Here is a 25,799-nt window from a genome sequence, read left to right as displayed (position 1 = left end):
GAGGCTTTTTTTCTAGACTAATTCATTTGGGCAGCTTTCCTCTGCAGTTACAACCATATTGTTGACACACAATGACAGTTCACATTTTGCTTAGGCTCTGCAGAAATCTCTTCTCTGCCCCTTTGATCCCTTATTATTACAGATTTCCTCTATAGATGTCCAGTTTGAAGTGATGATCGAAACTGTTTGATTGATTAACTGTTCTCGTTATTTGTAGCACACCATGTTTTTCTGTTTGCTTTACTGGTACAATATAGTAGAATAAAGGAACGATCTGAAAAAAAAAGTGGGTATTGAGAACTGGTCTATAGTAAGGTTTCAGTATTCAGTTTAATAATTCATAATCTAGTAACATTTTGGAATTGGGACCCTTCAAGTGGTAAATTGCCTTTTTTCTGCAACCCCAGAAATTATGGTTTCCTATACAATGTACAGCTGGGAAAGCCCCAAAATGGTTCTAAAATGATGACCTACAAGGTACATAATCTATCCTTGTCCTCTCTGTTTACTCCTAATATTCCACATGCTGTACAATACATGTGGTGATATTGCTCTCTTCATATCTTTAAAAGGCCAGTGGAATTATTCCAGTTAATAAACAACGGAAAGAGTTATTGGCTTACTAGAATTGTAAATCAAAGAATATGGCACTCCAACATTTCACATTACTGATATGTGCCTTGTGTTAAAAGTATCCTGTTCACTTTGTATTTCTCCCTTTATGTGAAATACCTGGTGATCCTGACAATTCCATGCCACTGCTTTCGTATTTTAAATTGACCAAGCTAGGCATGAAAGCACATCCTCAGCATGGTCAGTTTTATGGCTGTGCTGCCTTTCCCCCAATGATCAGACTTGTGTGCTGGCAACCCCACCCCTGCAAAGACATTCACATGGGAAGATCAGTGTACTGTTGTTTCTCTACTCCCACCCCTCCAGGCTCCTTATGCAATTGAGAACAGAGATTACGTGATCACTTATAAAAAAAGAAAAAAAAATGATATTTAGAATGTCTGTGATATGGATATATATATACACACACAAACACACAAATGTTTTGACTTTAATTTCTATGTTATACTGAATGGGTTGTTTAACAAGGTGAGGGTTCACATATACTTTAATATGGTGGCTAAGTTAGATCAACCTTGCCATAAACCTTCAGCATGGATTGAACCTTCAACAATGATCTAGCAGCCATCATCATTTTTTTAAACCTATTAATCCTTCACATCAGCACTACCTGGATAGTCTATCTCAACAGGGACAGGAAGTAGAGAGTTTAAACAGTCTGCCCTGCCACTCTTCCTTATTGTGTTGATATTCCTAGATACAAGTTTTGAAGTGTCCCTGCCAGTGATAAGTAGACTGCATATTGATTTATGCCAGCTTACACATTTGCACTATATGCTTTAGTTATAAATGAAGCTATGTACAACTTTTTTCTGGCTTTTGGTTCTAAGTGGAGCTACGACTTTTTACCTCTCAGCTTTCTGTCCCATCTGATCGGTAGGGACTGGCTCTCCTAATGCTGCTGCCATTGGGGATCCTTAGGAAAGGAAATATTGATACATATAATTCAAGATCTCCTCGGTTTCAAACGTGCATGGTGGAGTGTGCATGGCTATATATTCAACAAACACCCCAACAATACTACTCTTTATCTTGACCAAAATTTCAGTCCTCTCAGTAAGAATCCAACACCATTCGACCATGCCTGTCTGCTAAGTCTTGGCTGCCTGAATGAGACCCTAGTCCTGTTGATATTTGATTAAGGATTGCAAAAAAGGGGTTAATGTTGTTTTCTAGACAGCCTGATATGCAGCCAGAGGAAGATAGCGAATAAATGTCTGCAGTGGAACGTACCTCTTCTATAGATTTTATTTGGAACAGTATTTAACTGCCATGTTGCTCTCTATTCTTCCACCTACACGTGATAACTTTTCTCTCTGTGGGATTTGTTACAGGAACAAAAACACCTCCGGATAACCTGGCGTCGTCGGTCTCTGTTTTTATCTTGAATTATTTTTACAGCATGAATCATTAACAGGGGTTTGTTCAGGCAGCAATATGGTCAAAAACTAGAATAAGAATTGCTAAGAAAGGAACTAAAGAGAGACCATGTCTGCAGGAAAGCAACCTGGCCAGAGTCAGCATAATCTTGTTGAATATGAGTTCTAAAACTGCGATCAACCTTTTTCTGTGTACACTTGTATACTTGCCGTATAGCATACAAGGGGCATATGTAATGTGCCTAATTCTGCACAGGGACCCAAAATGTTAAGAGGTCCCATCACATGAGCTAATAGTGAGCTACACAAGGGTCCAAATGGTCAAGATGGAATAAAGGATTAATTACTGTCTTCCTTGACCCCAGCGACCAGACTTCAAGTAGGGCAAATAAAGTAAAACTTTTGCCTCCTATTATGAAAAATATGTGCTGTAGCACTTAAAGTGATATTAAAGGTTTATTTTTTTTACATAACAAACATGTCATACTTACCTTCTCTCTGCAATTGTTTTGCACAGAGCGGCCCCGATCCTCTTCTTCTCGGGTCCCCCGCTCACGTTCCTGACCCTCCCCCTTGACTAGTGCCCCCATAGCAAGCAGCTTGCTATGGGGCACTGGTGCATGCTTGCTCCTGAGTCCTGCTCTATGTGTCCATAAAACCCTTAGAGCCATGGCTAAGCCCCGCTCTTCTCATTGACTCAATGGCTGTGATGTGGTGGCTGCATTTGTTTTATTTTTTTATGGCCAGTTCACACTATATGCATTGACGGACATTTTACTGCATAGTCAAATGTCTGCCACTGCAGGAACACACAGGAAACAATTGTTTATGTGTCCCATTTCCACTTCAATGCAGCCTAACGCTGTGCTGCAATAGAATGCAGACATGCTGCATTTTTTTCGCAGCTCACCATCCTGAATCACACTGCAATGTCAGGCAGTGCAGCGCATCTCACCCTCTGATATTGCAGTCAATGAAGTGAACATTTTGTACACTTCAAATAAAGCTTATACAAAACAAAAAAATGGGAGCAGTGCAATGTGCTGAATCATGCGCTGCACTGCTCCCTAGCTCAGCCGACAACGGAGAGCTGTCGCAGCAGTAAAGCCCTTTAGTAGCTCTCCTTACAGTGTGAATTCATCCTTAGGCTTTTTTTGCCTCTGTTTTCATCTGCTGGTCCTTCCTATAACAACACTCCTTTATTATAGCGCCCTCAGTCTGGAATCAGGAGCAACGGGGCACCTTTGGACAGCAGTAATGTCAGTCTGGATAGAGGGGAGTATTAGATGTACTAGCAGTTTTATGTACACTAACAAATTGAAGCCAAACATCAACTAATACTATATAGGAAGTTACAGCAAACTTTATTTGTAAGCCTTTTGAGATAAATGCTTTACATAAATAAAAGCTTACCATTGTAAACACCCCTGTCAGTGGTAAATGGCATGTTTACTGCTTACTGCTTTATCCAGGACAGATTGTTCTGTTGAAAAGCAACAGACTCATTGGCTGGATTACCAGATGAAAATAAAAGAAAGAAAGATTAACAAAGAAAACTAATACAGACATCACATCTGAGAATAGGCTAGCTGCAATAAAAAAAATGTTTGCTTTTGGGTTTATTACCATCTTAAGCCACTGTAGATTCTTGAGCTTTGTGTAAAAGCCGCTAAAAATATTCAAAGGCTTTTGGTATAATCACTGCCATTGCTGATCACCTGAAAGTGCTTACCTACCTGGAGTAAAACAGGGATTTTGCAAGTAAATTGGCTACCCTCTCCTTAATATTGCATTCTTTTTTTTATGCATCTCATTACTCTCCATAATTGCAGCGCATCTGCTTAAGGACTTGCAGCAGCTACAAAGCACTCAAACCAAGTGCTAAGGCCTTGAGCTAAGACTTGTTCTGTTCATTGTAACCGCCCTGTAGCCAGGGAGAGGTGGAACGTTAAGTAACAGTATTTTGAGGCGTTTGGTTGTATCATCGCTTACAATATCATTGTATTATTAATCTTCTCCATTTCCCTTCATAAGCTAATAACCTAATTTTCTGCCCACATTTTGGTTATGGTGCTGGGATGAGATATTAGGATAGTGTACATCGCATGTTTTATTCTAGTGATTTGCTTCTTTGAATTCCTCCTACGTACATCTGTGATCCCTGTAAGCGCCAATCATTAAATGTGTACATCCAAATTTATGGCATATATGTAAATGAACTCACTGACTGCAGTCCTCTTGTAGGAATATGAATAAAATGAATTCATATTCAAAGCTTTTGGTTTTTCTTGTCTTTTTTTTTGTCCGTAGAGATGTTTAAATGATTCTTCACATTGACTAATCTCTGGGGAAAGTGAGTGCAACTGGACTTCCAAAGTGGACTTTTATGTATGAAGGTAAAAAACCTTCTGTGTGCAGCAGCCCCCCCCCCCCCATTTTTACCTGAGCCCCCTCTCGATCCAGCATTGTCCACAAGAGCCTCAGCTGTCCAGGGACTCTCACTCCTGCTTGGCTGAGGCAGCAGTGGGAGCCATTGGCTTCTGTTGCTGTCAATCACAGCCTGTGAGGAGGGGGTGGGGCCGAGCCACGGCTCTGTGTGTGAATGGACACTCAGAGCCTTGGGTCAGGATCGTGCCTGCTTTGCTCTGGGGGCACTCAGCAGGAGGGAAGGGCCAGTAGCTCCTAAGGAGAGACCCGAGAAGAGGAGGATCGAAGCTGCTCTGTGCAAAACTACTGCACAGAGCAGGTAAGTATTCCATGTTTGTTGTTAAAAACAAACAAGATTTTAACTGCTTCCCATCCGCCCTATAGCAGAAATACTGCTACAGGGTGGCATGGTGCGCAAAATCACGTAAATATACATGATTTTTCATTTCCGGGTAGGGGTCGCGCGTGCGGCTACCTGACAGTAACTCAAACCATGTAAAATAACAACATACAGGAAAAAGCGCCCGACCCGTCCTGATTTTTAATATTTTTGCATATTTGTCACACTTGAATGATTCAGATCTTCAAACAAATTTTGATATCAAACAAAGATAAAATGCAGTTTTGAAATGATTATTTCATTTACCAGGAAGGGGAAAATACTTTTTCACAGCACTGTATATTAGGAGTGAAATGAAACTTTGCTTTTTGTTTAACTTTGTAATAGTTGTTATGAAGAAATTATGACTCCATTAATTCAAAAGGAGAGTTTAATTTCAGTCCGTATATAAATCTATGTGGTCAACAAAGAGATCTATGTGGTCACCGAAGAGTGAGTGGTGTGGCCCTGAAAAAGCATTGGCTGTCTTTATATTACCTATTTAGGAACTGTTAGGTTTCATGCACACTGGGCATCTGTCCAGCTATTCTGAAAGCCTTTTCTCCTGGCAGGAGAAAAGCGATGTTTTGCAAATGCGTTTAGGCGTGTTTGGGTGTTCATTGATTTAATTTGCCAACATATTAGTTTATTCTTGCCTTTGAAATGAATGAATGCAAAACACACATTCAGAGTTTAAATTCTGCTAGAATGCTGCTTTCCTGAAAGCGCAAGTAATGTTTTTTTTTTTCCCTCTAAACGCCTGTAAACACTAATGTGTGCATGGCCACATAGGCTAACATGGAGAGTTGTTTAGAGGCAAGAAAATAAAGTCAAACGCTGTTAAAAGTGGCATTATTGATACCCAACGTGCATGAGGCCTTAAAGTTACCTTGGGCTCTTTCATCTGGTTTTTGATCTGGCACTTTTTTCTGTATTTCTATTGTTTGAGCATAGCTTACATGGCAGTTACAAACATGGAGATGCTATAAAAAAGCGTTTTAGCTTTTTTTACACCTAGAATTTAATTGTTAGGTTTTCTTCATATGGCTGGTTTGTTGCTGCTGCTGTATTCCTGAGGCAAACATCTGCAGACTCTTGCTGCCGGAATGACCGGGTTATGCGATCAGCAGCTGACTGCATCCATGCTTGGACATCTGTCCCAAACCACAGCTAAGCTCTCTGTGTGCGACTACATGTGATCAGCAGCAGCAGCTGCTCAGTGTATTGAAACAAATGGCAGGCTGACAGCAGCCGCTGCTGATCTCATATAGCCACACATAGAGCGATTAGCTGTGGTTTGGGACAGATGTCCAAGCCTGGATTCAGTCAGCTGCTGATCGCACAACTCAGTCATTCCAGCAGGAAGAATCTGCAGTTGCTTGCCGCAGGTATCCAGAGTCTGCAACAAACCGGCTGTGTGAAGGAGGCCTTAGAGTATGTTATTTAAAACTAGTGTAACCAGATTAAGATATTCCACATGTACCAAATAAAATTCTTTAAAATAATCCTTTCCAGTTGTTGTGGGCAGCTATTTAATTTATATATATATATATATATATATATATATTTTTTTTTTAAAGAATGTGGTTCCATTTGACATACATGTATTTGTTTCCTCTGGTTACAGTTCCAGAGATAATACACGTTACACCTAGCAGACAGAGCAGGAGTTTGAAGTGATTAATCTGTTTGGACACATTCATTCAGTGTAAAGATGACTTTGGTACAAGCTGATGAATTTTGAGCATCTCCCATATCATATCATTGACACTATCTGACATGCACAACGGATGGCTTGTTTACTTATAAATAATTTCCTGTTTCACACCTTCTTGCTACATTTTATCATAATTACTGTGGGGGAGATAATTGATGCAGATTCTTTTTATGCTGGAATGTAGGTCGTGATGTTACATTTGTTAGAGCTAATTTTCTGTATGGATATGTTTTAGCAAAAAGATTGTGTGGAGTGACTTTTGTAATGGCCAGATTTGGCTTAGCGTCTATCCAAGATTGTGTGACATCCAGCTCAGGAAATGACCTGATAGTCCAGTCTGATTCTGCCATATATGAAGGGCATTGTGGGTAATGCCTATTAAAACAGACTGTCTGTATAAGATAATGCAGCATGTGTGTGGAAGATAATGCAGCACGTGGCTCTGGATCACAACAGGAGTACCATGGACTCTTGGGACTTTAAAATATGCTACAGCTTGCAGTAGGAACTGTCTGAGTTGGTGTTCTATTAAAATGACACATTTGTGCAGTAGGTATCCTGGCACTTGGGATCCTGAGAAATCTAACTCTTGAGGCATGGGTTTTTCAAAATACTGGCACACTAACCCTTGCAGTACAGAATAGTAACACGCTGACACTTCTATGCAGTATGTGTATATATACCCAATCATCTGGACATTGAATGTAAAGCATGTTATACTTAGACCTCATGCACACGGCATAAAAAAAGTCCACCGCACTTAGAGGCATATTTCATCTTTTATTCATATCTGTGTTTCAGCCAGTGTGTCCATGCACATTTTGGCAGATTTTAGAGCAGCATTCAGAGGAATAAAAAAGAAAATGCACCAGAGCTGTGTTCATGGAGGAATTTTCTGTCATAATTTACACACGTATGTACATAAATGCTCATAAATTAATTCCAGTCACCAGAATAAATTAATATTATAAAATAAACAAATTATTTAACAGAGCAAGTTCACGCGCATATGCACGTAAATGTCACACACCTATGAACATACATAAATGCACATAGTTAAATGTGGAAATTAGCTTTTCTTACTCTGGATTCTACTAGCTCCTGGTAGAAAGACCCAGTGTGGATAGGCGTTTTTTAATATGCCCGTGTGCACAAAGCCTATTGCTATTACATTGAAACTTTTGCTTTGTATGTGGACTTGAGTAGATTTATAATATATTTTGAGATGGGTATGTTAATTGAATGTTAATTATGCATCTGTCATATGGCTTTCCTGTTTGTGTATATGGTCTGTATTCTTTCTTGTAAAAGCTGTGCTTACACAGAGATGCTTACGGGCTCGCAAGGTTGGGGGCAATACAAACCTGTAGTTGAGCATTTACCAAACCACCCCAATCGCAACCACTTTGGCTGAGGGTGTACACATGCAACAGGCATGATGCTTTGTTTACAGTGCCTTGAAAAAGTATCCATACCCCCTGAAAGTTTCAACATTTTGTCATGTTATAACCAAAAACGTAAATGTATTTTATTGGGATTTAATATGATAGACCAACACAAAGTGGCACATAATTGTGAAGTGGAAGGAAAATGGTAAAGGTTTTTCAAAATTTTTTACAAATATGTGAAAAGAATGGCGTTTATTTGTATTCAGCCCCCTTTACTCTGATACCCCTAACTAAAATCTAGTGGAACCAATTGCCCTTAAAAGTCACCTAATAAGTAAATATAGTCCACCTGTGTGTAATTTAATCTCAATGTAAATACAGCTGTTCTGTGAAGCCCTCAGAGGTTTGTTAGAGAACATCAGTGAACAAACAGCATCATGAAGACCAAGGAACACACTAGACAGGACAGCGATAAAGTTGTGGAGAAGTTCTAAGCAGGGTTAGGTTATATAAAAAAAAATCCCAAGCTTTGAACATCTCATGGAGAACTGTTCAATCCATCATCCGAAAATGGAAAGAGTATGGCAAAACTGCAAACCTACCAAGTCATGGCCGTCCACCTAAACTGACAGGCAGGGCAAGGAGAGCATTAAAGAAGCAGCCAAAAGGTCCATGTTAACTCTGGAGGAGCTGCAGAGATCCACAGCTCAGGTGGGAGAATCTGTCCACAGGACAACTATTAGTTGTGCACTTCACAAATCTGACCTTTATGGAAAAGTGTCAAGAAGAAAACCATTGTTGAAAGATAGCCATAAGAGGTTCCGTTTGCAGTTTGCAAGAAGCCATGTGGGGGACACAGCAAACATGTGGAAGAAGGTGCTCTGGTCAGATGAAACCAAAATTGAACATTTTGGCCTAAAAACAAAACGCTATGTGTGTTGGAAAACTAACACTGCACATCACCCTGAACACACCATCCCCACTGTGAAACATGGTGGTGGCAGCATCATGTTGTGGGGATGCTTTTCTTCAGCAGGGACAGGGAAGCTGGTCAGAGTTAATGGGAAGATAGATGGTGCCAAATACAGGGCAATCTTAGATGAAACCTGTTAGAGTCTGCCAAAATCTTGAGACTGGGGCAGAGGTTCACCTTCCAGCAGCATAACGACCCGAAACATACAGCCAGAGCTACAATGGAATGGTTTAGATCAAAGCATATTCATCTGTTAGAATGGCCCAGTCAAAATCCAGACCTAAATCCAATTGAGAATCTGTGGCAAGACTTGAAAATTGCTGTTCACAGACACCCTCCATCCAATCTGATAGCTTGAGCTATTTTGCAAAGAAGAATAGGCAGAAATTTCACTCTCTAGATGTGCAAAGCTGTTAGAGACATCCCCAAAAAGGCTTGCAGCTGGAATTGCAGCGAAAGGTGGTCCTATAAAGTATTGACTCCGGGGGACTGAATACAAATGCACGCCACACTTTTCAGACATTTATTTGTAAAAAATTTTGAAGACCATTTATCATTTTTCTTTCCACTTCACAATTATGTGCCACTTTGTGTTGGTCTATCACATAAAATAACAATAAAATACATTTACGTTTTTGGTTGTAACATGACAAACTGTGGAAAATTTCAAGGGGTATGAATCCTTTTTCAAGGCACTGTATGGCCGTGGTAGGAATTATACTCCCTGTTGCTTTTGGCAAGTGTAGCACCTGTACTAGCACCAAGTGAATAGGCCGCTCTGCAAGTTCCCCACAGCCACCTGCAATGCTAGTGCAACAATCAAGGGGTTAAAGCAGACGGTGAGGAGGCAATACAACACCTCCTCATCACCCGTCAAATGCTCTCTGAAGAGCGTTCTGAATGCAGGTCATTTTTCATAGACCCACACTAGTGTGAAAAAACCCTTAAGGATTTTGTAACGTTTTTATGACCTAATTTTTTTTGTAGAATGCAGTTTCCTGTGATATTTATTAATCTTTTGAGGTAGATATTTTAGTAAGTAAGAGTGAGAGGTGTTTTGTAGTGTTGCAGACACTTATGAGGTTTTTTGTTTTTTAAGTGTGTGTATGCATGCATGCGTGTGTATATAGCTATATATAAATGGCATCATTTCATTAGTTTGCCTTTAAAGTGGCCACAAATGTTATATTGTATACAAATACGCAGGGAGGATTATGTTAGCAAAAGACCTTTCATAATTAAAGAATAACTACGCTTTTTTTTTGAGAAAAAAAAATTTCTCTCTGGCTGATGTATGTACATTGCACTTTTTGTCATTCTGAAGAAATAGCTGTTTGTTTGTCTGTGTCCATGTGCAAAATGAATCTGTATGGGAGTGGTTTTATAAGTCAGCTGCTACCCCTGCAGGGCTCTAATGAGGAATTTGACAAGGTCTGAATCCTTTTAGATGTGATTTCCCTTTGGGAGTAGCTCACCAAAAATGCCATTTTTGTTGCAGGGGATGCTCAAAATCCGACTTGTATCTTAGTCTAGACTTCTGGGAAAATCAGTAAGCCAATAACACAAGTAGGAAAAGACATATCTGGAAGGCATTCTGTACACCATCTGTGTACAGAACGCCTCCAGGTTGTCATATTGCATTACATTTTACAGAAAATGACAGTGTTACAGATTGAAAGGAAAAGGTAATTTTTAATAAATTCAATTAAATTACGATTTGTGTTGCACTTGTATACGCCATATTTTTTTTCTTTTAGTTTGCTAATTTTTTCCCCACTAAAGTGGATTTACCCTTTAATGATTGGATCAGTCAAGTATTGTTGGAAAACATTGGTTCAATTTTATACAGTATCTTTGGGCATCAATGATTTTAGTTCACTTCTACTTCAGTCTTTGCTCCTAATTGCCCTGATGTAAAGAGTCTGTTCCTCTGTAGTTTTCCCTCTATCCCTCTTTTCAGCAAATAGAAGATCTTTAGGTTTGTACACAATTACCACATGGCACATGGTGGCTGCAGATACATTGTTTTCTATCTCCATCTAATTATTGTAAGCTGGGACTTCATAGTGTAAATCAATTAGTCCCAAACAGCATTAACGCTGGGGAAGCATCCAGACCTATTTGTGGACAGCTGGATATCACATGATCCCTATTCATAATGATTATCTTGGATATTATGTTTAGAAATGATATGCTTTCGGCCTCCTTATGGCAAATACACCTCAGAGTAAACACTGACACTTTTGATCCTTGTGCCTTTAAAAAAATTCTAGTGTAAACTGTAGTGTAATTATAAAAATATTATAACATGCATAATTGCTACAAATCCATTTTATTCAATATAACAATTTACCTTTTATTATCAGTCTGCATCCAGATATGATTTCCTGAAAGTCCTAATTTAAATTTGTCTTGCAAAACATGGAAACAGTACTGTAAACAGCAAGTCCCAGAAATCTTATCTTGCCCAACTAGAACATACAATTACAGACAGATTTTGCTATCTTAGGCTTGCTGCAGATATTTTTTCCTATGTACGATATATGCCAAGTGTGTTTCCAATCTAGAGGGATGCCACTGAGTGTATTCTTAGAATACAGTAGAAAGTCCTTTTTAACTTGGAATTTGCTTTCAGTAAGTATGCTAGAATGGCCTCTCTCAGTCCCAGCAGTATTGGTGTCATTTAAAGCGCCCCTGTACTTCTCCCCTTTGGGGTAAAGTAGCAAGTTGACTTTAGAGCAGGTGATGTAAAGAGAACATACCTATCTCTCCCACCACAGAGTCAAACAATAACCTGATACTTTTAGATATGGAGGTGCATTTGATTCTCTCTCTTGCAGCCAGTATTCAGGATGAATGCTTTCACTTGGGTGGAGAGGGTTCAATAGCCCCAAGGAAGCTTTGACCCAGTGTCAGAACGTACACAGCAACTTTGCAGTGGGCTCTAGCAGGCCTAGGGTAAGCTGTAATGCCTTTGTTTGCAGGGAGAACTTGCAGCTCTGTACACGGTTTTATTTTTTTTCACTGATCTATAACGCAGCCCATTGTTTACAATGCGCCTGTACACACAGGTACGTAAACAAGCACTGCATATTCTTCAGTAAAAGAAATAGAAACATGTGCATTCCTGGTCAGTAATTTGTGCTGGTACGTGCATATGAGCATAAATATGAATAGATTTTTCCTAGAAATGTATTGTGCATGCAAATGTGCGCAAATATGAGTGAATACGCACAAAACAAATGCCTGAAATTATGTCCAGAAATGCTGATGCTTAAGCATGAGTACCGTGTGCAAGAGGCCTAACTGGTCTTAACCACTTTCCCTCCAGAGGATTAACCCCCCTTCCTGACCAGGCATTTTTTGCGATACGGCGCTGTGTTACTTTAACTGACAGTTTGTGCGGTCATGCAATGCTGTACATAAATGAAATTTCTTTCATTTTTTTCCACACAAATAGAACTTCCTTTTGGTGGTATTTGATCACCTCTGCATTTTTCTATAAACAATGCGGCGGGCATGGGGTGGGAACTGACCAACTGTCAGTGACATCCTTAGTGACACTAATACAGTTATCAGTGCTAATAAAAAGCACTGACACTGTACTAATGACACTGGGAAGTAAGGATTTAACATCTGGGGCAATCAAAGGGTTAACTGTGTGCTGTGTGTGTTTTACATTGTGTGCTGTTTTACTTGAGAGACATGCTGCTCTACATCTCTGCTGTATGCTGTGCAGAGAGATACAATGCAGCATGTCCATGCTGACAGGAAAGAGACCTGTGTTGTTTACAAAGGTCTCTCCCCTGTCAGCTTTGCCGATGATCACCTAGTGCCTGCCGGGAATTGCCAGCCGGGATCCAGTGATTGACGTCCCCAGCTACCAATAGCGGCTCAGGTAGGGCGGTGTGTGCACCCACCCCCTAACCAGGAATACAAATCACGTATATTTATGTGATTCTGCGCATCCATGCCGCCCTCTAGCAGTACTTCTGCTATAGGACGGATGGCAAGTGGTTAAAAATATTCTCTCCCTTCTGCTACTTATACTGACTACCATGTGTAAAAAAGACATGTATATTATTTTGAGTCTGTTCTGGTCTGCTCATGTGATCTCTGGTATTACTAAGCAGCAACTTCAGAGGAGAGGAGGGAGATCTCAACAACAGCCCCTCTCACCTGCAGCTGCTGAATGACAGAGGAGCTGCAGATTGCATGACTGGACTGGAACAGACTAATAATTAAGTATACACATCTTTTTTATACAGCTTAGGTAGCAGGAGGAGGAGGAAACCTTCTTAAGACTAGTTAGTATTAGGCTGGAATCCTACTTTAAGTGTAGTTAAAGTGTATCTAATATGCCAATTATTTTTTTTTGTAGCAGGAAATGTTTAAAACCTTAGTATATTTTCTTTTTCATCTGTGTGCCTTTGCTAAGAATTTCTTCCTTTTCAAAAAAGACGAAAAGGAAACTTCTCCGAAGAGAGGAAAATTCCCTTGTTGACAGTTGTTACCCAAACAAGTGTCCCAATTGGAGGATTTCCCCTTTAATCCTGTTTTAGAACTTCCTCACATTTAGTTCTGGTGACAAAGGCCACCTGGACCAATAGAGAGGTTGAGTCTACCTAGCAAGGACACAGACCACAGTAAAAACCCAACAAGGATCATAATCCTTCCAACAAGAGTCATTCTCCTTCCTTGTCCTTTTCAAATGGAAAAAAAAAAGGTTTTATACTCTATAGGAAGCTGTAATGAAGTTTACATTGCTAGCATCTGGGCCATGTATAAGGTAGCTAATAGAAGATCCTTCTCAACAAAACTGGAGTTTCATTTCATTTTTAGTACTGGCCAGCAAATTTTACTCTGATCTTCTCCGGGCTTTTTAAATGCTTTTAAAGTAAGTAAAATTAATTAGCATGTTAACAATATATCATATAAGTATGTTATTAATTTGCAGTTACTCTATCCAAGCAATATTATTTATTAAAAGATTGAAGAAAAACTGTAGTGTAATTTCTATATGTGCATGTTTAAATTTTTAGTATTACAATTTGCTGCAATTGATTTTGCATACTACTTTCACAGCTTTACTTGTTGGTGAATACTTTGATTATTGTGTTTTGTATACAGAATTGTAAGTATTCCCTCTAGTGGCCTCCTGTATAGCCTTATAGAAAACACATGATTTTCATTCAAGCCTGACCTATGTAACTTGCACTGAGAAGGAGAGGAACAGCCGAGCATAGTCAAAGTGCAACATTCCTTAAAGTATATCAAAAGTTATTTTTTTAATTTTTGGATAGAGTGGAAAGGGATTTGAACACCTGTCAGCTTTTTATCGTCATATTTGCCCCCATTAGGGGATTCATTCTCTCAGTTTATCCTGCTTAAAAGAATCACCAAAAGTGGCAGTGGAAGAAAATTCTAAATCTTGGGCTATCACCAGAAAAGAAGTAGAGGGGAAACCTTCTAATTACGACACTAGCTGTGGTAACAACCAGGGATTCTCTCACTTTGGAGGGATTTCCTAGAAATTCCTGTTTTGGTTACGGGACACGAAGTGAAGTATCCCCAATGGGGCAAAAAAAAAAAACAGACGGGTTATAACCCTCTCTTAGTGTATTCAAAATGAAAATAAAAGTATTGCCTTTAGTTCTCCTTTAACAGGAAGCTCAGCCTGCATACAAATTGAGCAAATATGGTGCAACCCATGTACACATATTTTTAAAACTATATACAGAAATTATGTTTTTAAAACACCAAAGCATGAATACAATTGATAACAACTGAAAATAAACTAGTCTCTTTTTAAATAGACCTTGGTGTCACTTCTTCTAACCTCTATATTTCTCACTTCTTTGGAAAAGGCAAATATCACACTCACTATTAACCTATAAGGTAAATAAAACCAGGGTGACACAACCATCCAGCACACCTGGAAATGTTGAGATGGAAAGACTGTATTGTGTTTCTGATTCTGCAGAATAGGTAAGATTTGATTAATTGAGGAAGCTAATAGTGACTAGGACCCTCTCATTTTCATGTCATACTTACCTGCATTGTGCAGTGGGTTTGCACAGAACAACCCTGATCCTCTTCTTCTGGGGTCTTCCCCTGGCACTCGTGGATCCACCTATTTGGCAAGTACCCACATACAAACTTCTTTGGGGTCAGTTGTGCAGGTTTGCTCCTGGGCCCCGCCCCTTGCCCCATCATCACATAATTCGATTGGCGGCAGCCAGTGGTAGAGAGCCTCTGCTCTCATGCACAGTGCTGGATCGAGATTAGGCTTAGATAAGTAGGGGGGGAGGGGGGATGGGGATCCTGTGGCACAGAAAGTTGTTTACCTTAATGCATACAATGCATTAAAGTGAAAAAAAAAAAAAACCCACAAAAAAACGTTATACTTCACAACCACTTTAAGAACACAAGCTTTGCAGTAGTATGCCCCTGTAAATAATTTTAAAATACTTGCAAGTGTGTTAACCACCTCCCGACCGGCCGTTGTATATAAACGGCCGGATGGTGGCAGTGCAGGGTCGGGTGGCCATTTATAAACGGCCTCCCCGCACCCTGCTTGTGTGCGCTCCCTGGGAGCGCGCAGCACCGCGATCCGGTGCCCGCTGTGTCTTTCGGACACAGTGGAACACCGATCGTCGGATGGGAGCTCTGTACGCGGTCCCGATCATGTGATCACTGATTGGCCAATCAATGATCACATGCAGAGTAGAAAGCAAGAGGTCACTTGTGACATCATTGCTTACTACGTGTGAAATCTGTGAATGATCACAGAGGTCATATGGTACAAGGCTATTCACAACAGCCTTGTACCATGTGACAAGCTGTGACCAATCACAGTTCACTCAATAGTTCTCAATGGCTGCAAGAATGCAGCTAGATGAAGGATAAATGATTGCTTTTACATCCTTTATGGGTGTAAAAGCAATCAGTGTAAAAACAAAATCTTCATCACACCCCACAAGTAGTACAGTGTCACCATGGTGACACTGTACTGCTAAGGTGACAGTATATATAAAAAAAAAAAAGAAAAATATAAAAAAAGAAAATTAAAGAAATTTGAAAATGATTATTTTTGGTTATAAACTAATTTGGGTTTTTTTTTTAATAAAAATATAACAAAATAAATTTTGGCCTAGATTTATGATGAAATACTATTTTTTGCAAAGTTTTATAAGAAACACCGCGCAATTGTCATTCAAAGTGTGATAGCTCCGAAAACTGAAAATTGCCCTGGGCAGGAAGGGGGTGGAAGTGGTTAAAAGTGTCTTTTTTTTTTCCCTCCATCTCAGAACAGTGGGAGATGTGGGTCAGGTATAAAACCAGTAGGCATCTTGCACACTGCTGCCTAAAAACACTGTTTGTGGCATGAGTAGGTGTATGTGTGTTTTTTTGTTTTTTTTTTCTGATTTAAATGCATACCATTGTTTTCAATGTGCTTATACACACAAAAACTTGCACTGCATATAGATCAGTAAAAAAAAAAGAAAAAAAAAAACAGAAATCTGCGTTGCCAGTCAATATTTGTATGTCATTATGCAAAAAAAACCACATATACATACTTATAAGCTAGAAGAAGTTTTGTGCACAAATAAATGTAAGCCCATCCTACTGTTTTTCTGCCAGGAATTGCTGATGTTGATACATCAGTACAGTGTGCAAGTACCTGTATAGTCAAAATTCCTTTACCATATTTAAAAAAATAAAAAAATTTTATATACAGTGACTAACCTGATCCAGAAGCCACTTCTACAAAATAACATATGCCATCTAACTTTTTTTTATCAATAGCTGTACATAAAAACGTTCTCAGCTTTTAAATTCTACATGTATTTAACATATACATAAATAGTAATAGTCTGTGTTAAAGGTGTTCCTATTCGCATTTATTATTAGACTCTCCATGCCCTGCTTGCCTTCCTTCTCTTACTCTAGTAATGGCATCCGAATTGTGCCAGTGACCCTCACCCCCTCCTCACCCCCTCTGCTCTGTGCCTGGTTCTTCATTAACACAATCCTTACAATAGCAGAGGAACAAGCCTCATCTGCTCACATGACTCACTCTGTGAAAGATCGCAAGATGTTTGAGCATCTCCATTCTGCGCGTAGCCGTTTCCCAGCTGACAGACAGGATATGGGGTGGGCTCTTCACCAGAGTATTGGGTACTGCATGCCCAGCTATGCTTGCTCTTACACACTTCCCGGGAACTTGCTCCTCCATGCAGGCTGCAGGCAGCTGAAACTGGCAGAGACGGGATAGTTCCCCTCCCTTCCCTTTCTCCCCTGTCCAGGGATCACATATATTGCTGCTAAATCGCAAGCAAGATGAAGTCTTTGTTCAGTGCATTCACAAAGAAAGAAGGTAAGCAGCGCCTATCTGGGGGGAAGGGGGCTAGCTTGCTGGTTGAATGAGATTTCTTTTCAGATTAAACTTTCGGTTGACTCTTTGCCTTTGGAAGTCTTTTCGTAGTTTGTGTTTGTTGAATGAAATGGTGTCCTGATTGGTATCAGTGAAAGAAGGGACAATTTTGTAAAGGTTTTGTGAGATTCACTCATTCTGAATGGGAAATGGATTCAATCAAAGGGAAGGGGTAGTGCTTATTATACTCCAACCTAAAGACTTGTTTATAGGTTGTATAGAGTCTAGAAATTACACACTTGTGCAGCGATATAGGGTCTGAATGCAGTTCCTAACGTAATAAATTAAGGTAGAATTCAGGAACCACTCAGACCAGTCTTGGGAAATATGTTCTGTCACCAGCATTAATAGAGATTCATGAAAGTTGGACACCAGCTGGAATTGCATTATCTCTTTCTTTTACTTGTTCTCTCACAAAATATTGTTGCAGTGGAACCAGTGACTAAAAGTCCACAAATGATGTCAAGATAGACTGGCTGCTGCTGTGCTGAGATCTGTAGTCCCACAGAAACCAAGCAATTGCAGGTTCTCCTCTTCGTAAATGATGAGTCGTCATCTTGTGACTTCCACAGTGTGCTATAACAGGATTAATTTCCTGTGAATCGTACCTTTTCCTAGGATAAAACAGTCCACAGAGAGGCGTTTTTTGCTGACGATTACAACACCTTCTCTTCATCATACATTTGCTAAAAGGAAACTTACTCTAAGGAAATATGAAGGCTGCCATTTCTGACCTTTTTTCTAAAAAAATACTTCTTCATTGGCTGCCGTGCAGATCCAACAGCTTCACTACTAACTGAAGTATGCAGTTCCAGAGTTCTAACTTTGCTTTGACTTTCCATATCTGGGTTCTTGTTGCAGGTCATTATCACAAAGTATCGAAGACGGAAGGCAACCAATGATAGCATTGGTCCTGTGGACAGGGTACAGTGAAACTTTGGATGTAGAGATCTTCCAGAGTGCTGGGCCATGTTTACATCCGATCTTATCAAAACTGTTTATACGTGCTTAACTACTTTTTTACCAGATGATTACTTGCAACACTGTGCCCTCATCACTAGGTTGTTGCTGACCATATAACAATTGTTTCTGCCCTAAATGCACATTTCAGTTTTGAATGATTGCTGGTGGTTTTTATCAACTGGCATGTTTTAGTGCAGTGTCCAGTGGCAAGGAACTTAAAGAGTAACACATGAAGAAAAAAAAATATTTACGATTTCTCCACAAGCCGTTTTGTGTGCAATTTAATGAAATATGGCACACTGTTGGTGTACAGAACCCCCTGGATATGTAACTTCCTGCTTAGGTGATTGGCCCACTGATTTTCCTAGAAGTCTGAACTAAGTCAAACTTTTGGCATCTGCAACAGAAATGTAATTTTTGGTGAGATACTCCATAAGGGTTAAAGGATAACTTTAGGCACAACTTTTTTTTTTTTAGTTTTGGATAGAGTGGAGAAGGATTAGAACCGCTGTCAGTTTTTATTGCTGTCTCTGCCCCTGTTAGGGAGATTCACCCTCTCTATTTGTACTGTTTACTGTTATCATTGAACGTGAAAGTAAAATAAAATCTCCAGTAAAGTTATAGAGTTGAAATCTTCCTTTGGAGACACTAGTTCTGGCGACCTGAGGGTCCCCAAGAAATTCCCTTAATTTGCAGGGATATGGCTATGGGACAGAAAGTGAAGGTAAATCTGCTCAATGGGGCAAAGATAGCAAAAATAAACCTTACAGAGGTTATGACCCTTCCTTACTCTGTTCAAAATGAAAAAAAAAAATGTTTTCTCTTTTAATTGCTTATAATGGTATGCAGACACTGCTGCTTTTCTCATAAGAACACAGAAAGTGCACCAGCTAACTATAATGAATACATACTATTCAGAATCAGTATCCAAAGGACATGTTCAAACAAACATATTTCTTCAGAGCAGAAACAGGTAGGAATCTGCAACAAAGTTTTGCCACTTGCTGACCGCCTAACTGGAAAAATAGGCCATTATTTGACCGTTAGAGACCGGGGGTATGGCTGCAGCTAGCTGCCATAACACCGGTATTGTTTTTTTCCTAAGGCGCCTGTCTTTCCTTTAAAAGTGATCTGAGCGGCAGATTCACCGCTGCATCACTTTCAGAAGCGGCAGAAAGGTTCCCCACCACTGCTTCCTGGTGGTTTCCGGGCTTACCTGCGAGATCGATGAGCCCAGGAACCAAGCAAGGCATAGAGATGAGTGAAGGAAAGATGGCATCCACTGATCTCTATGGCTTAAGAGGACCAGGGCGATGTCATGATGTCACTTCCGACTCTGGCCGAATATCAACAAGGCCATTTTTTTTTCTTTTTTAAAGCTAAAGATCAAATTTTTTTTTTTTTTTTTTACTTTTGCTTTTAAAGGTAGAGAAGAGATTTGGGGTCTTATAGACCCCAGATCCCTCTATAAAGAGGACCTGTCATGCTGTATTGTTATCGCAAGGGATGTTTACATTCTTTGCGTTGGCATTAAAAGTAAGACAATTTTTTTTTAAAAAGACAGTGTAAAAATGAAAAAAAAAAAAAATTTAATAAAATAAATGACATATATATATTTTAAAGCGCCCCTGTTCCCCCGTGCTCACTCGCAGTGGTGAACGCATATGTAGGTCACACCCACATACGTTAACAATGTTCGCACCACACATGTGAAGTATCACTCCGAACATCAGAGCGAGAGCAATAATTCTAGCACTAGACCTCCTCTGTAATACTAAACTGGTAACCTGTAGAAAAGTTTAAAGTGTTGCTTATGAATATTTTTAAGTACCGTACTTTGGCATATGTGCAGCATCTGGGCATTAAGGTCCACCTGCCCTGCTGCTGCATACAGTCAGGTCCATAAATATTGGGACATCGACACAATTCTAACATTTTTGGATCTATACACCACCACAATGGATTTGAAATAAAACAAACAAGATGTGCTTTAACTGCAGACTGTCAGCTTTAATTTGAGGGTATTTACATCCAAATCAGGTGAATGGTGTAGGAATTACAACAGTTTGCATATGTGCATCCCACTTGTTAAGGGACCAAAAGTAATGGGACAGAATAATAATCATAAATCAAACTTTCACTTTTTAATTTTTGGTTGCAAATGCTTTGCAGTCAATTACAGCCTGAAGTCTGGAACGCATAGACATCACCAGATGCTGGGTTTCATCCCTGGTGATGCTCTGCCAGGCCTCTACTGCAACTGTCTTCAGTTCCTGCTTGTTCTTGGGGCATTTTCCCTTCAGTTTTGTCTTCAGCAAGTGAAATGCATGCTCAATCGGATTCAGGTCAGGTGATTGACTTGGCCATTGCATAACATTCCACTACTTTCCCTTAAAAAACTCTTTGGTTGCTTTTGCAGTATGCTTTGGGTCATTGTCCATCTGCACTGTGAAGCGGCATCCAATGAGTTGTGAAGCATTTGGCTGAATATGAGCAGATAATATTGCCCGAAACACTTCAGAATTCATTCTGCTGCTTTTGTCAGCAGTCGCATCATCAATAAATACAAGAGAACCAGTTCCATTGGCAGCCATACATGCCCACGCCATGACACTACCACCACCATGCTTCACTGATGAGGTGGTATGCTTAGGATCATGAGCAGTTCCTTTCCTTCTCCATACTCTTCTCTTCCCATCACTCTGGTACAAGTTGATCTCGGTCTCATCTGTCCATAGGATGTTGTTCCAGAACTGTGAAGGCTTTTTTAGATGTCGTTTGGCAAACTCTAATCTGGCCTTCCTGTTTTTGAGGCTCACCAATGGTTTACATCTTGTGGTGAACCCTCTGTATTCACTCTGGTGAAGTCTTCTCTTGATTGTTGACTTTGACACACATACACCTACCTCCTGGAGAGTGTTCTTGATCTGGCCAACTGTTGTGAAGGGTGTTTTCTTCACCAGGGAAAGAATTCTTCGGTCGTCCACCACAGTTGTTTTCCGTGGTCTTCTGGGTCTTTTGGTGTTGCTGAGCTCACCTGTGCGTTCCTTCTTTTTAAGAATGTTCCAAACAGTTGTTTTGGCCACGCCTAATGTTTTTGCTATCTCTCTGATGGGTTTGTTTTGTTTTTTCAGCCTAATGATGGCTTGCTTCACTGATAGTGACAGCTCTTTGGATCTCATCTTGAGAGTTGACAGCAACAGATTCCAAATGCAAATAGCACTTGAAATGAACTCTGGACCTTTTATCTGCTCATTGTAATTGGGATAATGAGGGAATAACGCACACCTGGCCATGAAACAGCTGAGAAGCTAATTGTCCCATTACTTTTGGTCCCTTAACAAGTGGGAGGCACATATGCAAACTGTTGTAATTCCTACACCGTTCACCTGATTTGGATGTAAATACCCTCAAATTAAAGCTGACAGTCTGAAGTTAAAGCACATCTTGTTCATTTAATTTCAAATCCATTGTGGTGGTGTATAGAACCAAAAATGTTAGAATTATGTCGATGTCCCAATATTTATGGACCTGACTGTATATGCATACTGCTGTTATAAAGTGATCAATCAGTAACCCAACCCCTCAAAATTTCATTTTAGATATCGGGGAATGGTTAGAACCTCTATTAGTTTTTTTTTTTTTTTTAATGCATCCCTGGTGGGGAGATTCAATCTCTCTCTGTACCCTGGCCACCATTAGTACCAGGACTAAAAGTGAGGGAAAAGTCTCAAATTTCAATCTGTCTCCAGAACAGGAGTAGAAGGGAAATCCTCCAATAGGACACTTATAGATAACTCTCTGAGAGGATTTCCTTTCACAGGAGAGACAGACTGATAAAAATCTCTGTAATGATACGATTGGCTGCAGCACTGCTCAGTGTATTCTGACATGGAGGAATCCCTGCTGTCAGAAAACAATAGCACAGCAGGGAGGATTCCCCATCCAACTTACTTATGTGGAGGGGGGAATCTGTTCATTTTTGTTTTCAGTCAGCCCTTTGGCATATCAAAAACGTGAATAATCTATAGCTAGCCTTGGAAAGCTTGGAAGCATTCAACCTCTGGCCCCTAAATTTATATATATATACCTACTCTCCTCTCCTTTAGGCGCACCCTGAAAACCCACCTCTTCAGGGAAACCTACCCCACCCCCTGCTAATTCCCGACCTCCTCCACTCTTCCTACCACAGCTATTTCCTCCTGTACCACTATCCCCTCCCTCCTAGATTGTAAGCTCCAAGAGCAGGGCCCTCGAACCCCTCGTTTATCGCATTGTATTGTTATTGTACTGTCGCATGTTCTGTCTCCCATTGTAATGTACAGCGCTGAGCGAACTGTTGGCGCTTTATAAATACTGTATAATAATATATATATATATATATATATATATATATATATATGTATATATGTATTAACCTGACTCAACCTACTCCTCTTAACCCTGATACCCTAACCCATAAAATCAACCCCCATATGTTAACCCTTAAGTAACACATTTGCCATTCGCCACTCCAGTCCCTGAGTGATATAAAAAGCTAATATGTATTAAACTTGCCAGCAGTGAAATACCTTTCCTGAAAGAAACTGGAGGCTGCCATTGCCGGTGTCTTTTTTAAATTTTAGTTGCCTATCTACCCCTGAGTTTAAATGTTGCGAGACACCAACATGGAACAAATATGAAGAATATGAAAGCTCGAGAAGTGATTAATGGGTGGCACTAGCTCTGGGCACCCAGGGCATGTGTCCTGCATTTGCTGGTGAGTGCCCTGACTCTGATGCATCAACCGACTGTGGTTTTTAACTTCTATATGTTACTTATGCAGCTGCCTTCTTCTGTCTCTGCTCACAGTCTGTCAGATCTGCATCACAGAGCCAAGGAGGAGTTTCAGAATGCTTCCCTCTGCTCTGTGCTACATGTATGACAGGCCTCAGTCAGGCCACTGGGTGGAAACAGAAGCTGGAGGCTGTGCAAGTGACATAATCCTGATCCCTGTACTTTGTTCGATACCTACTCTCTCCTGCCCATGCAGTTTCTGCATTACTTACTCCTGATCCTTGCACTTTGTGTGTCACTTGACCCCTGCACTCTGTGAATTACTTTCTCCTCACCTCTGTACTTTGTGCACTACTTACTACTAATATCTGCACTCTTTATGTGTTGTACTCTTGACTTCTGTGCTTACTTACTTACTACAGACACCCACTCTCTGTGCTTTGCCTATCCTGACCCCAGCGCAATATGAATGACTGAGGGCTTGTTCACACCATGGTGCAGAGACTTCAATCTTTCTGCACACGTTCTGCAAGGGCACAACAAAATCAATTGTTCTCTGTGTGCCCTGTTCACACCACAACACTAGTATCATGTGCAGATTTTCTTCTGCACAGGAATCTGCAATGTGTATAAAACTCATTGAAACGCGCATCAAAACTGATGTACACTTTTATCTCTGCAAGTGAAATCTGTGCATGAGCTTCCATTAGTTTTTCTGCACGTATAGTGTGATCGAGGCCTTTCTCTTGACCTCTGTATGTTACATATCCCTGACCTGCAATCTGTGCTTAACTTAACTCTCTGTTCACTATGTGGTTTTTTACTCCTGACCCCTGCACACTGTACGTTGCTTACTCTCGACTTCCTCACTCTGTGCATTACATACCCCTGTCACCTGCAGTCTGTGTATTATATACTTCTGTCCCCTAAACTCTGCATTATGTACCCCCTGACTCTTGCTTTCTGTGCATTACTCACTTCTGGGCCCTGCAATATGTGCATTACTTACTCCTGACCCCTGCAGCTTGTGAGTTAATTACTCTTACCCATTGCACTCCGCATCTACCTGCTCCTACTTCTGCACTCTTTGCATGACTTACTCTTGACCACTGTACTCTGTGCATCTTTTACTTCTCACCTCTGCTCACTGCCTGTTACAACAGTGGAACATGGATGTGTAATTACAACCACTTCATAACAGCAGATCTGCAAAACCAATATTAGCTGTGCATGCTGGCTGATTTTTAAGGTGTGCCCAATGTGTGCAGGTGGAATGGCCCATCAAAATAATGTCGAGAATGATTGATACTCATGTCATCACTTGTTCTGATTAGGAGCTAAATAAACAAATCAGATTGGATAATGACTTGCCTCATTTTGTTGTGAGTTTTTTTTTTTCTGGGCATGTGTGTAATATGGAAAATCTCAAATTAATCACTTAAAAGTAAAAGTGGCCTTGATTAATTATTCGTCATCAATCTCCCGCAGTGTCTAATTATGGCACATATCACATTGCATCTCTGATGCTCCTAAAGCGCAGGCAGTATAAACACTGTGTGAGGTGTAATGACATCCAACTGACACTTACAGGCTAAGCTGACTATCCCATGGTATCCTGCCTCAGCCAGCTGACACTCTACCAACTGCTGTGTGCTGGAAGACCTCTCCATGTACCCACTACTCTTTCAGAAACAAATTAGCCTCCTAACCCTGTTCTCTAATTGCTATCCCCGCTCTCACTGATATTGCCTCTAAGGCTTAAATGAATGGCAGCTATGAAGGTCACCACTTTGTGAATTCCTTGCAGTGTTGGTATAGCATGTAGTCCTTGCTCCTATTTAATGACTTTAATAAATAGTAGCCTTTGACGTTATGGCAAGGTGAACTAAACATTGTTCATTTTTATAAAACATGTCACCTTCAGTTTAACCTAGATGTATTTATGCAGTATACATAGGGATGTTGATAGCCACGAGACAAATGTGTTCTTATAATGAGCTACACTCTGGCCTAGTGGCATAAGGGTCCTGGGTTTATTTCCCATCTAGAGGTTAACATATTCCCATCACACAGCATTAAGATGTAAAGATTGGCAAGGTGTGTAGCATCAATAGAATATGGTGCCAGCATAGCATAATGCATATTGGCGCCCTCTCTTGCTAGCTTTTGGTAAGTGTTTTAGGTATACTCAGGACCTGGTCCAGGGAAGCAGCAGCCATATTTAGCAGTGATGGTGGCACCTTCTCTTGCTTTTGGTATGTGAATTAGGTACACTCAGGACCTGGTCCAGGGGAGCATCAACCACCCTCAGCAGTCATGGTGACACCCTCTCTTGCTTACTTTTGGTATGTGCATTAGGTATGCTCAGGACCTGGTCCAGGGGAGCATCAACCACCCTCAGCAGTCATGGTGGCGCCCTCTCTTGCTTACTTTTGATATGTGCATTAGGTATACTCAGGGCCTGATCCAGGGGAGCAGCAGCCATCTTCAGCAGTTATGGCGGCGCCCTCTCTTGCTTGTTTTAAGTATGTGCATTAGGTATACTCAGGACCTGGTCTAGAGGAGCAGCATCCATCTTGATGACTGTTATCTGAACTCCAGTTTTTTACTGAGCTCATTCCTTTACTGAGTGGTCTAGCATGAAACAGACCTGCATGGCTACACAACATTGCAACACATTGTGATTCTTTACAATGGAATAAAAGTGAATTATGGTGTGCTGATAAC

The 25,799-nt window shown here is 40.4% G+C and overlaps 1 protein-coding gene across 6 annotated transcripts in view; it reads left to right on the top strand.

Annotated features, from left to right (window-relative positions):
* SHANK2 (SH3 and multiple ankyrin repeat domains 2) overlaps positions 1-25,799 on the top strand; it is a 791,629-nt gene that overhangs the window by 347,478 nt on the left and 418,352 nt on the right. The window contains exon 1 of one of the 6 annotated variants that reach the window (XM_089684600.1): positions 17,111-17,276. The exons of the other annotated variants lie outside the window; for them this stretch is intronic. Coding sequence (XP_089540726.1) covers positions 17,240-17,276 — 37 coding nt within the window. The 5' untranslated portion in view covers positions 17,111-17,239. Of the gene's footprint in view, positions 1-17,110; positions 17,277-25,799 lie in introns of those variants that run through there. 6 annotated transcript variants of the gene reach the window in all.

The sequence above is a fragment of the Staurois parvus genome, unplaced genomic scaffold (genome assembly GCF_062004578.1).
Source record: "Staurois parvus isolate SC_StPar_1 unplaced genomic scaffold, SC_StPar_1.0 ptg000350l, whole genome shotgun sequence".
In the NCBI taxonomy this organism is placed as follows: Eukaryota; Metazoa; Chordata; class Amphibia; order Anura; family Ranidae; genus Staurois; species Staurois parvus.
The sequence above is the reverse complement of the archived record's forward strand: the minus strand, read 5'-3'. Positions and strand labels throughout refer to the sequence as shown.